The 14,091-nt window shown below is 38.8% G+C and overlaps 1 protein-coding gene across 1 annotated transcript in view; it reads left to right on the top strand.

Moving 5' to 3' along the window:
* Positions 1–14,091, top strand: part of LOC118237589 (thioredoxin domain-containing protein 16) — a gene marked incomplete at its 5' end in the record, with an annotated part of 55,337 nt that overhangs the window by 27,246 nt on the left and 14,000 nt on the right. Inside the window, 3 exon segments of the mRNA XM_035452819.1 lie at positions 11,293–11,461; positions 11,760–11,896; positions 12,560–12,644. Coding sequence (XP_035308710.1) covers positions 11,293–11,461; positions 11,760–11,896; positions 12,560–12,644 — 391 coding nt within the window.

Here is a 14,091-nt window from a genome sequence, read left to right as displayed (position 1 = left end):
CATTATATAGGTATGGAGAAAGTGGACAGGTTTGTCTTGTTCCTGATTTTAGTGGAAATCCGTTGAGTTTTTCTTTATTTAAGTTGATGTTGGCTATGGGCTTGCTGTAAGTTGCCTTTATTATGTGGAGGTATGTCCCCTATATTCCTCATCTTTCCAGGACTTTTATCATGAAGGGGTACTGAATTTTGTCACAGGCCTTTCCTGCATCTAATGTGATGACCATACAGGTGTTTGTCTTTCAGTCTGTTTATATGGTAGATTACATTTATTGATTTACATAGCTGAACCATCCCTGTGTCTGTGGGATGTGAAGCCTACTAAATCATGGTGGATGGTCTTCTTGATGTGTTCATGTATTTGTTTTGCAAGTATTTTATTGAGAAGTTTTGCATCTATGCTCATAATGGAAATTTGTCTGTAATTGTCGGTTTAGGTATTAGGGTGACTGTGTCTCCTTCAAAAGAATTGGGCAGTGTTCCTTCTGTTTCTATTTTTCAGAATAAAAATACTCAGAGGAGTATTATCATTAACTCTTCTTCAAAAGTCTCATAGAATTAAGTGCTAAAACGATTTGACTCTGGGCTTTTTGTTGTTGTTTGAGAGTCTTTTAGTGACTGCTTCTATTTCGGTAGTGGTTGTAGGTCTGTTTAAATTCCTTATCTGGTCTTGATTTAACTTTGTTAAGTGTTATGTATTGAGAAAGTTGCCAATTTCTTTTAGATTTTTCAAATTTGATTGAGTATAGGTTTTTAAAGTATGTCCTATGATTCACAGGTTTCCTCTGTGTCTGTTGTATTCTCTCTCTCTCTCTCTCTCTCTCTCTCTCTCTCTCTCTCTCTCTCTCTCTCTTTGGTCTTTAGTTTTTTAATTTGGATCTTCTCTTGCTGCATTTTAGTTAACTTGACTAAGGCGTTTTCAATTTTCTCAAAGAAACAACTCTTTGTTTTATTGATTCTTTGCAATTTTGTTGTTGTTGCTGTTGTTTCTATTTTTATTGATTTCAGCCCTGAGTTTAATTATTTCTTTCTGTCTACTCCTTTTGGGTGTGGTTTCTTCTTTTTGTTCCAGAGCTCTCAGTTTGCTGTTAAGTTACTAATATGAGATCTATCCAGTTTCTTTATGTAGACACTTAGTGCTATGAACTTTCCTCTTAGAATTGCCTTCATTGTGTACCATAATTTTGATATGTTGCAGTTTCATTTTCAGTCAGTTCTAGAAAGTTTTAAATATCCCCCCTAATTTCTGTCTCTTTTTTCTTGGTATAATACTTTAACAGTACAGAAATACACTCAGCACCAGGTTGTTGGATACTAATCATGGTTTCTACAATGGGCTACTGTGACCACAAAAAGAACAGAAATGGGCTGGAGAGATTATTCAGCAGTTAAGAGCATTGGCTGCTCTTGCAGAGGACTCAGGTTCAATTCCCTGCAACACAGGCAGCTCACAACCACCCATAACTCAGTTCCAGGGATCTAACACACTCTTCTGGCTGCCATGGGCACTGCACATAGCACTGCCTAGACAAACGTACACTGATACACAAAAAATAATGAGGTAGTTTTTTAAATAACTAAAACATTTTCTTAATTGTATAAATGATAATTTTAGAGAACAAAAACATTTTCTTCTGTCTCTTTTTTTATTGAGCTATATATTTTTTCCCTATTTCCCATCCCTCTTCCTCTCCCTCCTTCTACCTCCCCCTGCCCCACCTCACTTCCAATTTATTCAGGGGATCTTGTCTTTTTCCTCTTCCTAGGCTGATCTATGTATGTCTCTCTTAGGGTCCTTTTTGTTACCAAGGCTCTGGGGTTGTGACCTATAGGCTGGTGTCCTTTGCTTTATGTCCAGTATCCACTTATGAGTGAGTATATATTATATTTGTCTTTCTGGGTCTTGGTTACTTTGCTCAGGATGGCATTCTCTAGTTCTGCCCATTTGCTAACAAATTTCAAGATGACATTGTTTTTTATGGCTGAGTCATACTCCATTGTGTAAATGTACCACATTTTCCTTATCCATTCTACGGTTGAGGGGCGTCTAGGTTGTTTCCAGGTTCTGGCTGTTATGAATAATGCTGCTGTGAACATAGTTGAGGAAATGGCCTTGTTTCTGCCTAATTTCTGTCTTGACCCATTTTTTCTTCAGTAAAGTGTTGTTCAGCTTCTAAGAGTTTGCTAGCTCTCTTTTGGTTCTGTTGTTGATATCCCAGCTTTACTATGTGAATAGGAGGTTGGGTGGCTTTGCTGTTGTTGTTGTTCCAGTTTTCTTGTACTTGTTGAGACTTGCCTTGTTTCCAAGTATGTGGTCAATTTTGGAGAAAGTTCCATGAGCTGCTGAGAAGAATGTGTCTTTTAGTGTGTATTTTGATGAAATGGTCTGTAAATATCTGTTAGGTCCATTTAGCTTATGACATCAGTTAGTTTCAGTACTTCTTTGTTTAGCTTTTTGTCTGGATGACCTGTCTATCAGCAAGAGTGGGGTATTAAAGTCACCCATTGACTAGTCAGGACTAATATGTGATTTAAGGTGTAATTGTGCTTCTTTTATGAATGTGGATGCCTGTGTTTGGTGCATAGATGTTATAATGCAAAATCCTCTTGGTGGAGGAGTTTTCTTTTGATGAGTATGTAGTTTTCTTCTCTAACTCTTCTGATTAGTTTTGGGTTGAAGGTTTTTTTTTTAGATATTAAGATGGCTACACCAGCTTACTTCATAGGTCCATTTTTTGAATATCTATTTCCATTGCTTTCCCCTGGGGTGATCCTTGATGTTAAGGTTTGTTTGTTTTTTTGGATGCAATAGAAGGATGGATCCTTTTTTGGAATCCATTGCATTATTGTTTCTTTTTATTGGGGAGTTGAGACCATTGGTGTTGACAGTTACCAATGAGCATTTTTGTTGATTTCTGTTTTTTTTATTCTTGTGATGTGTATAGTCCATGTTGTGCTTCCCCTCCATCTTTTGATTTGCTGGACTGATGTTATTTACTCATTGTATTTTCCTGAGTGTGTTTAACTTTTTCAGGTGGAAGTTTTCCTTCTAGTACCTTCTGTAGGTGCTGAATTTGCAGATAGATATCTCATAAATTTGGTTTTGTCACAGAATGTCTTTTTTCCATCTATTGTGATTGAAAGTTTTGCTGGGTATAGTAGTCTAGACCGGCATCTGTAGTCTCTTAGAATTTGTAGAACATCTTTCTTTTAGAACACCTTCTGACTTTTAGAGTCTTCATTGAGAAGTCAGGTGTTCTTCTAATAGATCTGTCTTTATATGTTATTCAGCTGTTACTCACAGTTTTTAATATTCTTTCTTTGTTCTGAACATTTAATGTTTTTATTAGTATGTATCATGGGAATAACTTTTATGTTCCAGTCTCTTTTGTGTTCTATACTCTTCTTGTACCTTGGTAGTCATCTTCTTCTTTAGGTTAGGGAAATTTTCTCTGTGATTTTGTTGAAAATATTTTCTGTACCTTTAATCTGTGCTTCTCCTTTCTCTGTTCCTGTTATTTATAGATTTGGTCTTTTCATAATGTCCCAGATTTCCTGGATGTTTTGTATCTGGAGTTTTAAAAAATTACTATTTCTTTGACCAAGGTATCCTTTTCTTCTATAGGTTCTTCAGTGCTTGAGACTCTTCTATCTCTTTTATTCTGTTGATGAGACTTACTTCTGAGGTTCCTTTTCAAGTTTCTGCATTTTTCATTTCTAGATTTTCCTCAGTTTGTGTTTTCTTTATTGATTCCATTTCTACTTGCAAGTCTTGAACTGTTTCCTTCCACTGGTCTGTGTTTTCATAGATTTCTTCTATGCATTTATTCATTTCCTCTTTAAGGACTTCTAACAATTCATAAGGGAATTGTTCATAAGGGAATTCATATTGGAATCTGTGTCTTCTGCTTTAACTATATTGCAATTCTCAGAGCTGCCTTTGGTAGAGTTGCTGGGCTCTAGTGGTGACATTAGTCTTGGCTGTTATTGGGTTTTTGCTGATGTTTAGGCATCTGGGTTTGAGATATTTATAATAATAGGTCCTGATATTGGGCCTTATCTTTGTTGAGTTTGTTTTCTGTTCCTTGGTTTTTGTTGCCGCCTCTGGTTCTTAGGAGAGTGTGGATCGCTGTGAGTTGCATGGTAGGGAATGCTTCTTAGATCCTGCCAGGTGTGGCTACTGTATGTTCCAGATAGAATGTACTTTTTTTGGTATTGGGAGCTGACATTTAGGTATGGAGATGGGCTTGGGGTGGGGATGGGCATTGATGGAATCCACAGAAAGGAGGAAAGCAGGGTCTTCTATCAGTTTCTGCTTAGTCTCTTGGGATGGGTAGCAGAGAGTGAGGAGAAGCCATAACAAGTATTCTTCTACCAAGCTAGGAATCAAAGTAGGCGATTGGATTTGGAGGAGAGGAGGGAGAGTAAAGACCTGAAAATTGTTTTCAGTCTTCCCTGGTCAGCATTGGTGGGAGGGTGGGTTCCCAAGGCATGCCTGAGTTTTTGTCTGAGAGGGTGTTGGGGAAGATTGGCTGTAGGAGAAGATCTGTGTGGTCTTCTAGAGATGGGTCAGAGAAGAAATGAAGGCTGTAGTAGGTGATCCCCTACAAAGCTGGAGATGAGACAGGGGGATTGGATCTAGACCAAATGATAGGGTGAAGGTCTGAAGACTTCCTATCTGCTTCCCTAGCTTTTGTGGTTGGTGAGTTGCAGGGAGTTAGTTTTCTGTTGCTGTAATAAAACACCAAGACCAAAAGCAACTTAGGGACAAGAGGGTTTATTTCTCCTTACACCTTATAGTCCTCAATGAAAGAAACTTAGGGTAGGTAGGAATTTGGAGGAAGGACTGGATTAGAGACCATGAAGGAATGCTCCTTACTGGTTTGCCTTGCTTGGCTTTCTCAGCCTGCTTTTGTATACAACCCAGCACTCCCTGCCTAGGTTGATAACCACCCACAGTGGGCTGTGCCCTCCTACAGCAGTTATTAATTAAGACAGTACCCCAAGACTTGCCTACAGGCCAGTTATGAAGGCATTTTCTCAATTATAATTCTCTCTTCTCAGATATGCCTAGGTTTGTGTGAAGTTGATAAAAACTAATCAGCACATAGTATCAGTAACAATAGTGTTTTGCATCTGTGTTGACCTCTATACAGGTTAAATATTCCAGACCTGAGAAATTGAGGGCCAGAAGTATCTTGGATTTATTTATTTTGGAAATAGATTAAATTTAATAATTCAATTTGGAAGTAAATTAAATTTAATAATGTAATTTAATTTTATATAAAAACCATATAATGGGATATCTTGGGGATGAGACCAAGATCTAATCATGAAATTCATTTATGGTTCACATACATCCTGTAAACATAGTGTCAAGGTAATTGTAGCCAGTATTTTTCTGATTATAGTTTGTCACATTAGACTAGAATTTTCTCCTTGTGGTGTTACATGAACACCCAACAACTTTCAGATTTTGGAGCATTTTGCACTTCAGATTTTTAAGTTGTAGCAGGAAACTCTAAAGAAACAGAACCAGTAGAATGAATAAGTTAAAAGGGGTTTATTAGATTAGCTTACATGATATTCTTGGGTAATCCAACATTGGCTGTCCTCACACTGAAAAGCCTGAGAGCTCAGGAGCTACCCAGTCCAGGAAGCTAGATGCCTCTGCAATCCCAGTGGTGCTGAATATCTAAAGGATTCCTACAGAGCCACTGCAGTCTCTATTGGAAGCTTAAAGAAGTTAGGCTCTGATATCAGCAAAAGAATGTATTCTCAGTAAAGGCAGCAGCAACTGAGGGTGATCTACTTACCAGTAAGACATGAAAGCAGTGAAGCAAAAAGTTCCCCCAACTTTGGGAGCCCATTCCATATGGAGGAATACTCCCTGAGCCAAGACACACGGGGTGAGCCTAGGCCCTATCCCCAAGGATATGATATACTCTGATGACACCCTATGGAAGGCCTCACCATCCAGGGGGAGCAGAAAGGATATGTGATAGGTAGGGTTTTAATTGGGGGGTGGTTGTAGGGGAGGACCGGAGGGAGAAGGGAACTGGGATTGTCATGTAAAACAATCTTGTTTCTAATTCAAATAAAAAAACTAAAAAAACAAAAACAAAAAACAAAAACACAACAGTTTGTTTCTAACAACCTTTGAGAAATCACACAAATGAGTGAAAATAAAAGATTTTTAAAAAGTTGGGGGCTGGAGAGATGACTCAGAGGTTAAGAGCGCTGACTGCTCTTCCAGAGGGCCTGAGTTCAATTCCCATGGTGGCTCACAACCATTCATTATGAGATCTGGTGCCCTCTTCTGGTGTGCAGATATACACAGAAGCAGAATGTTGTATCCATAATAAATAAATAAAATCTTAAAAAAAAAAGAAAAAAAAGTTCCCCCAGAGGTCCTTTATCTGGCTGCCTTAGTAAGGTGCTACTTAGATTTAGGGTGGGTGTTTTACATAACCTAATCAAGGAAATCCTTTGCAGGTGTGCCCAGTAGCTTACCTGTCACTTAATTACAGATCCAGTTAAGCTGACAACCAAGAATAATCATCACAAGTCTTTGTCAACCCCATACCCAATCATATCTCCATATGTCATGTTGAATTTCCAGGCAAAACAGTAACAAGTTGTAATTCTGTCTATTTTTATCTTACTTACAATCACCAACACACTGTTTGCCCTGAAAGCAGATGAAAAAAAATCCTTTGAGGAATGTCTAGTCTTTTAGTGTCCCATAACGTTGATGTTGTAGATTTACAACATAAAATTACTGATACTACCTCAGTCACCATTATAGTACATGATGCAGAAATAGAGGAAAGAAAGTACAGATACCAGCTTAATGTGTGTGTAAATATGCACTAGCATATTCTTAACAAAACACAACCAACGTCATAACAGAGTCCTCATTTCTGTAACTGGTTACATGACCTTAGCTAGTGTTTATAACTTCCTCCTTCCCCTACTCATTCTGTATTTCCTCTATCTGAGCAAGTACCTTAGCAGATCTGTGTTCTTTACCTAGAGGTTGAACCACACCTTTATTCCCGAAATGTCTGGGGGCACTTCTTATCCTGTCTGGATTGGGCTGTAGCTTTTCATTGATCTTAATCACAGGGCATGGCAACACTAAGAGACACCCAGAGACACTCCAGACATTCTCTCCATTATCTCCATTGTGGAGAAGCAGTCTAATTCCCTTGAGATAGTCTAGATCAATCACATCTCATAATACAGTAATTTCTTTCTTAGTCTACTGACTCAAGAGAATGAGGGGTCCTGAGTGGCCATAGGGGTGTCTTAACTTCTGTATCTATGGAATGTTAGTTATGTCCCCTGACAGAAGCAGTTCATCTGGAACCAGAACTTCTAGGCCAGCAGAGCAAAGTCACAGGAACGGGTAGCAAAATGTTTCTCGTGGGCTGCTAGAGGTGATGGTGAATGGCGCCATTCCCTTTCCACCCCTTGATTCCTGGATGCCCGAATCCTGGCTGTAAAGATAAATAGTACAATGTATTGGGTGCTGATTCAGAGCATATACAACTTTCTGGAGAACTATGCTCCAGCCCTCCAGGCTAGTGTCACCTAGTTGGCACCATAACTGTGTCTTTAAAAGGCTGTTCCACTATTCTGTCAAGTTATTTCAGAATGATGGGAGACGTGGTAAGACCAGTGAATTCTATGTGCATGAGCTCACTGTTGCACTTTTTCTACTGCAAAGTGAGTTCTCTGGCTCAAAGCAGTATGGTGTGGAATATCATGATGGTGAATAAGGCCGTCTGAGTCCATAAATGGAATATCATGATGGTGGATTAAGGCCTTTTATCAGTACATGAATAGTAGTTTTGTCAGAAGCATTACTTACAGAAAGGGCAAATCCATAGCCAAAATATGTTTGGTTAAGAGTGGTGTGCTATCCTTTCCTTAATGATCCAGTGTACTCAGCCTGCCACCAGGTTGCTACCTAGTCACCCAGAGGAATGTTGCCATATATACATAGCCTCAGTGTTGGTCTCTACGACTGGCAGACCTAGCACTCGGCAGCAGCTGTAGCTAGGTCAGCTTTGGTGAGTGGAAGTCCATGTTGTTGAGCCCATACATAATCTGTATCTCTACAACCATGGGACCACTGGGACAGCCAGGGAGAGAGGCTGCCTCGCCACAGTATAGGTCATCCTATCTACTTGATTATTGAACTCCTCAGCTAAAGTCACCTTTTGGTGGGCATTTATATGGGACACAAAAGTGTCTTTGCATCCTTTGCCAGTTTGGTGAGCTCTATCCACATACCTTTTCCCCAGATGTCTTTCTTAGCAATTTACAATCATGCTCCTTCCAAGTCCCCAACCATCCAGCCAAACCATTGGCTATAGCCCATGAATATAACCACATATTTGACCATACTCTTTCCAAGCACATGCATTACCAAGATGACACTCAACCTGTACTGTAAAATTTTAAGTTCTAAAAGTATTGTAGTACTTTAGACATTTATCTTATATTCTGTCTTTGATGTTGACCTCTTGAGAAAAAACAAAACAACCCAAACCACATTTTTTAAGTCCAAGATTGTTGAGTATTTTTCCTCAGCCACAAGGTGGCAGCAAATGTCAGTTTTTGTACCTACGTAATCACTATGTCAAAAGAAAATCTCCCTTTCAGATTAGAAATTCTATTTGAAGTTAATGTGTTAGTGAAATGGGATGTAGTACTCCAGGCATATTAAACTGTTGACTGAAATATAAGTCAACATCAAATCTACTTTTTAACTAATTCCTTTAGTATAAGGAGTCTTTAACAGGAATTAGTGCTCTTTTTAATTTTTTAATTTAAAAGAAAAAAATCAGCTTTTAATTTTGAGAGAAAAGTTTAGGAAGGAAAAGAAGGGTATTCACTGGGGTCCTTATTTGGATGGCTGTTATGATGCTGTAGATGAGCAGGTGTTACTAAATAGATACTTATAACAAAGCATAATCAAGGGGTAGAGAACTGCAAATGACCAGCAGGTCTGCTTATAGAAGGAAGAGGATGTACCTTTATCAGTTCATTTAATGATAGGGTAGTAATATACTTTGGTTTACCCATTTTTAATATACCTTCAAAGAAATAACAGTGTATGTGACGATAAGTCTTTCTGCCAAAGCCGCCCAAGCCCTGCTGCCACGTGGGCACTTTCTGCCAGCCACCTGAGTTCTGCCCGATGTTTTAGGGCCCCAATTAATACACAGAGACTTATATTAGGTTACAAATGCTGCTTGGCCAAATGACTAGGATTTCTTGTATGCTAGCTCAGTCTTAATTATCAACCATAATCTAATCATAAGACTTATCTTATGGAGGACGCAGGCCTTGCGTACTGTCTTCCTGATGGTTACATGGCAACTCTACAGAGAGGAGGAGGAAGAGCAAGAGAAAAAGGGATGACTTCCTCTTTGTCCCTGCTTATGTATGTCCCTGCCTGCTATGTCACTTCCTGCCTGTATCACAAGATTTCTCTTTACTACATTTCACAGAATCCTCCTTGACTCCGAGTCCCACCTAACTTGCTTCCCTATTGGTCAACAGTACTTCATTTAACAACCAATAAGATAAACATATACAGAAGGGCATTCCCGATCAAGTGTACATTCCCTCATTTTCATTGTTTTGTGAAATGCTGGGATTATAGTGGTGAATCTTATACTGTTTGTATTATTAAGCAGAAACAACATTAAATCTAAAGTGATGTTATTACTTCTAGGAGCTAGAATCTTTTAAAGCACAAAGGTCGTTTCCATTATTCAAAACTTTTTATAGCAGTGATGGCTGCTTTTCCAGAAGACCAGGTTTGATTGCCAGCACCCACATGGCAGCTCACACCTGTGTGTAACTCCAGATCCAGGAGATCTGATGCCCTCTTTTGGCCCCCATGGACATCAGGCATGCACATTGTGAACAAGCATCCAGGTAAAACACCATACACACAAAAATAAATAAAATTAAATTTTTTAAATTACAAAATACAAAAACAATACATTTCATAATTTGAGTTATATAGTTTTGTTTTACATGGATGTCTTACATTGATACAGATTTCTTAATCTAGTTTATTAGCTCTTTTTATTAGAGTGAATTTTCTTTTTTCTTAGCTTAATTATGTGTTGCTTGTGCTGGTTGATTTTTTTTTTAAAATCTATTTTCACCCAATGATCTATATAGTTCATAACTTTACATGTTTCGTTGTTGAACAAGTAAGAATGTATACTTTATATCTTAGGCTATGCATTTCCTAGGCTAAAAAGAGATTATAGTCTTTAGGTGGGGATGATGGATCCTACGATGGTGAAGAATACAGGCACAGTCCCATCTCCCAAGGAGTTCCCTTCATAGAGCCAGACAGCAATCCGAAATGTAGATGAAGACAGAGCAACAAAACCTGATGAGGAAATGAGTAATATGTTCTGTCATAGCATGTAGCAAAGGGAACTAACTGGTGCATGCGGACACATACCTACACTACAAAGCTTGGTGGGGTGGGCTTGTAGCAAAACAGGGATGGGGGATAGTGAGGAGGAGTTTTCAGGCCACCAGAACAGATTTGAGTTTTAAAATGGTATCTCTAGGAATTTTTTAGAGACACTGAATCTGGGAAGTGAATTAGAAGCCTATTGTAGTTATCCAGAGAAAAGGATAATACTGGCAATAAATATAAATAGAAAATAATTGGAAACATAAAATTTGAATGGTAAAATTGAAAAATTATTGACTGAGTAGGCATGGGAAACTTAGGAATAGGGAAGCGTGAAAGAAGTTGTTTGTTTTTTGTTTTTCTTAGCTGCACAAGCATGCCCCCTTTACCACTACACAGAATGGAAACTATTTAGTTTCGGACTTACAGAGTTTCAGGATATGTTCTTCCACAGGGTGACAGAGACACTACTAAAGATAAATGGGTCTGGAACTTCAAGGAGAACTTGAGGCCAGAGATACAACTGTAGGCTGTATTGGATTGTTGGTCATTCCTGGAATTGTTGAAAAAGAGCATGTAGAGCAAGAAGAAAAGCAATTTAAACTCAGACTTAAGAAGGTCCCAATTCCAGCAATAGAGGAGCCTACAGAAGGGTCCAAAGGGAGAAGTGGTAGAGGCAGGAAAAGCCAAGAGGGGAAGTCTTAGAGAGGAAGAGAGTCCTGTGGGAGAATGTCATGCTAGTGACTTAAAATGAGTGGGATTGGAAGATAGGGAAACCGAGCGATGAGTATTCTACATGAGTGTTTATAAAATGTGCCTTTTTCTTTAATTCAGGCACATCCACTATCCTTCTCACTAGAATAAATTGTGCAGATTGGTCTGATGTATGCTCGAAGCAAAACGTCACTGCATTTCCTGCGGTAAAGTTGTATAAGGAAGGCGAGAGCCCAGTGTCTTACGAGGGCATGTTGGGAACTAAAGACCTCCTGAAGTTTGTCCAGCTGTGAGTATCCAGCTTCACTCGGAGATGTCTAGGTTTGAGGTCTGTTGCTCAACTCCATGCTTGTCGACATGCTTCTAATAGGTTCAAGAGGCTACTAGACTGAGATCAGAGCAAATACTGACAGGAAGCTTTGTGCATGCTCTGTCACTTTCATCTAATGAGACAGATATTTTTAAAAGAGTAATTTTACCCAATAGTCTATATAATATATTGTTTGCTAGGTTCTATATGTTTTTTTTTCACAAACTGCAAAATATCTTTAAAAATTAATTTTGAATATAGTTATATATTTATCCAGAAACAGGATCTCTTGTCCAGTGAACATAGCATCTATCCAAGAAGCAGAAAAATATTTATGTGGAGAGCTATATAAAGACCTGCTCAGTTTTACTAGTGTGTCAGTACTGGGGCTCTTTAGTCCAGCCATGACATCAGGTAAGTAGAGTTGACACTCTCCCTTTTTTATTTCATGTTTGCTTTGGTTGCAGTAAATATGTGTATGTGTGTTTGCAGTTTTAAGGTACATATCATTTCCCATACTTGGACCTCTCTCCAGGCTATATGTAAGAAGACAGCTGTGTCTATTTTTCTTGATTTAGCAGTACATTAAAATTGCCAACCATGTATTTGGTCATTCTATATGATTAGAGAGCTCTACATTTTTAAAATTTGTTTTCATTTTATGTACATTGGAGTTTTGCCTGAGTATAAGTCTGTGTGAGGGTGTCAGAAGCCCTGGGACTAGAGTTGTGACAGGTGTGAGATGCCATGTGGGAGTTGGGAATTGAACCCGGGTCCTTTGGAGAAGCAATCAGTGCCCTTAAGTGCTGAGCCATTTCTCCAGCCCGAGTGCTATAAACCTTAGGAATGACATTTAGAGAACATTTGTTTAGGGAACCACGGTTGTATCATATCAATAGGCATTTTCTTAGCAACAGTGCCACAAAACAGATTTGGTTTAGCTGTTACGTGAGTACTTAAGCATTAGTCTTTGTAATTTAATGGTAATGACGTTCTGCCCTTTGTAAAGCCTATGTCTGCTGCCTAGCATACATAATGTTAGAGTTTCACAAACTCATCTCATCTGTGTCTGTGCAGCAAAAGAACATTTCAGGGAAGTGGGAAAGCAGCTGAGAGGCTCTGTCATCACGGGAGTTTATTCTGAGGATGACGTTTGGATATTGTAAGTTTATTACCCTTCTAATTCTGAGGCAGATGAAATGATGCAATATAACGTGTCATTTCACAGTTGGTATGGGGACTAAGAAGAATCTTAAGTTAATTTTTAACCAACATGCAAAGTGGCAGGTATCTGGAATTTGATTTATAGTTAGCCTGGTCTTCCATCTTCCTGCTGCCTCCACTCCCATCTGTACCCATCTACCCAGTATTCTAACTTTTTAATTTTCTTCTAGGAAGATGTCTGGGAAGTGCCATGCTGTTAAGTTCTTTAAACACACCCTTTGAAGTGCCCATAGGAGTGATCTTGGGCTCATACTTATTTTTGAAGCACCCACAGAAGTGATCATACTTATTTTTGCTCCTATAAAAGTTTTCATCTTTGGATCCTGTTACTTGTGCTTTGAGTTGTCTTTGGGGTCTTTATAGTGTTGAGAATTTTACTTCTTGATTGTTGTTTTTAATTTGCCACCAAGTAATATGTAAAAAAGGATACTAAAACTTCAGTTGTTCTACCAATGGAAGATGGGATTGCTGTGGGTTACCAAAATACTTTATTGGTATATTATTATAGAATGAAGGACTAGACTGCACGTTTGGAGATTTGTATTAACAAACATCATATTCATCATGAACAGCTCATTTTTTGGTGCAAGTTGACTTGTTGAGTACCAGTAGTTTGTGCTTTCAATTTTCTGGCTACAGTGTAACTAATTCTGATGTCTGAGTTCAAATCCTTCATTTTATGAAAGGAGTCATGTTTTAAAAATAGAAGGTATGGCCGGGCCTTGGTGGTGCACGCCTTTAGTCCCAGCACTCGGGAGGCAGAGGCAGGTGGATCTCTGTGAGTTCGAGACCAGCCTGGTCTACAAGAGCTAGTTCCAGGACAGCCTCCAAAGCCACAGAGAAACCTTGCCTCAAAACAAAACAAAACAAAAACAAAACCAAAAAAAAAAAAAGGAAGGTGTGTACTAAATCAGGAAATAGGAGACCTATCTATCTGATAAACTATGGTCACCTACTATTTTCTGCTGTTAATTTGCATTTAAGATATAAAGAGCTGGGCCAGTACTGTTTTCAGAGTGTTTGGTTTATAGCCAGCTAACTCATCGACTTAGTGCCCCCTCTGGGTGATCTGGGGTGGGCTCTTTACCAACCTTTATGGTATTGTAGTGTCTGTACCATTTTCATACACACCTTATACCTTTATTGGCAATGGCACATGAAAATTTTTCACTTGATTTAGAGGATTTGGGTTCTTCACATGCTGTCTAGAGCACCTCAGGAGTTCAGTGTCTGCTGGTTTTTGCTCTCTGAACCCCATTCAGCTCTTAGACAGGATGACAAAGACTTTTAGAAGTGCTCTATCTGTTAAATGAAGCTAGAGCCATGACTATAGTACCTGGCAGATTGTAGGCTTGCTCTTGGTGCCCTGCCTCACTTGGGCCTGG

This window comes from Cricetulus griseus (genome assembly GCF_003668045.3).
Source record: "Cricetulus griseus strain 17A/GY chromosome 1 unlocalized genomic scaffold, alternate assembly CriGri-PICRH-1.0 chr1_1, whole genome shotgun sequence".
NCBI classification, from domain to species: domain Eukaryota; kingdom Metazoa; phylum Chordata; class Mammalia; order Rodentia; family Cricetidae; genus Cricetulus; species Cricetulus griseus.
Note: the sequence above shows the minus strand (reverse complement) of the source record. Positions and strands in the feature narration are given on the sequence as shown.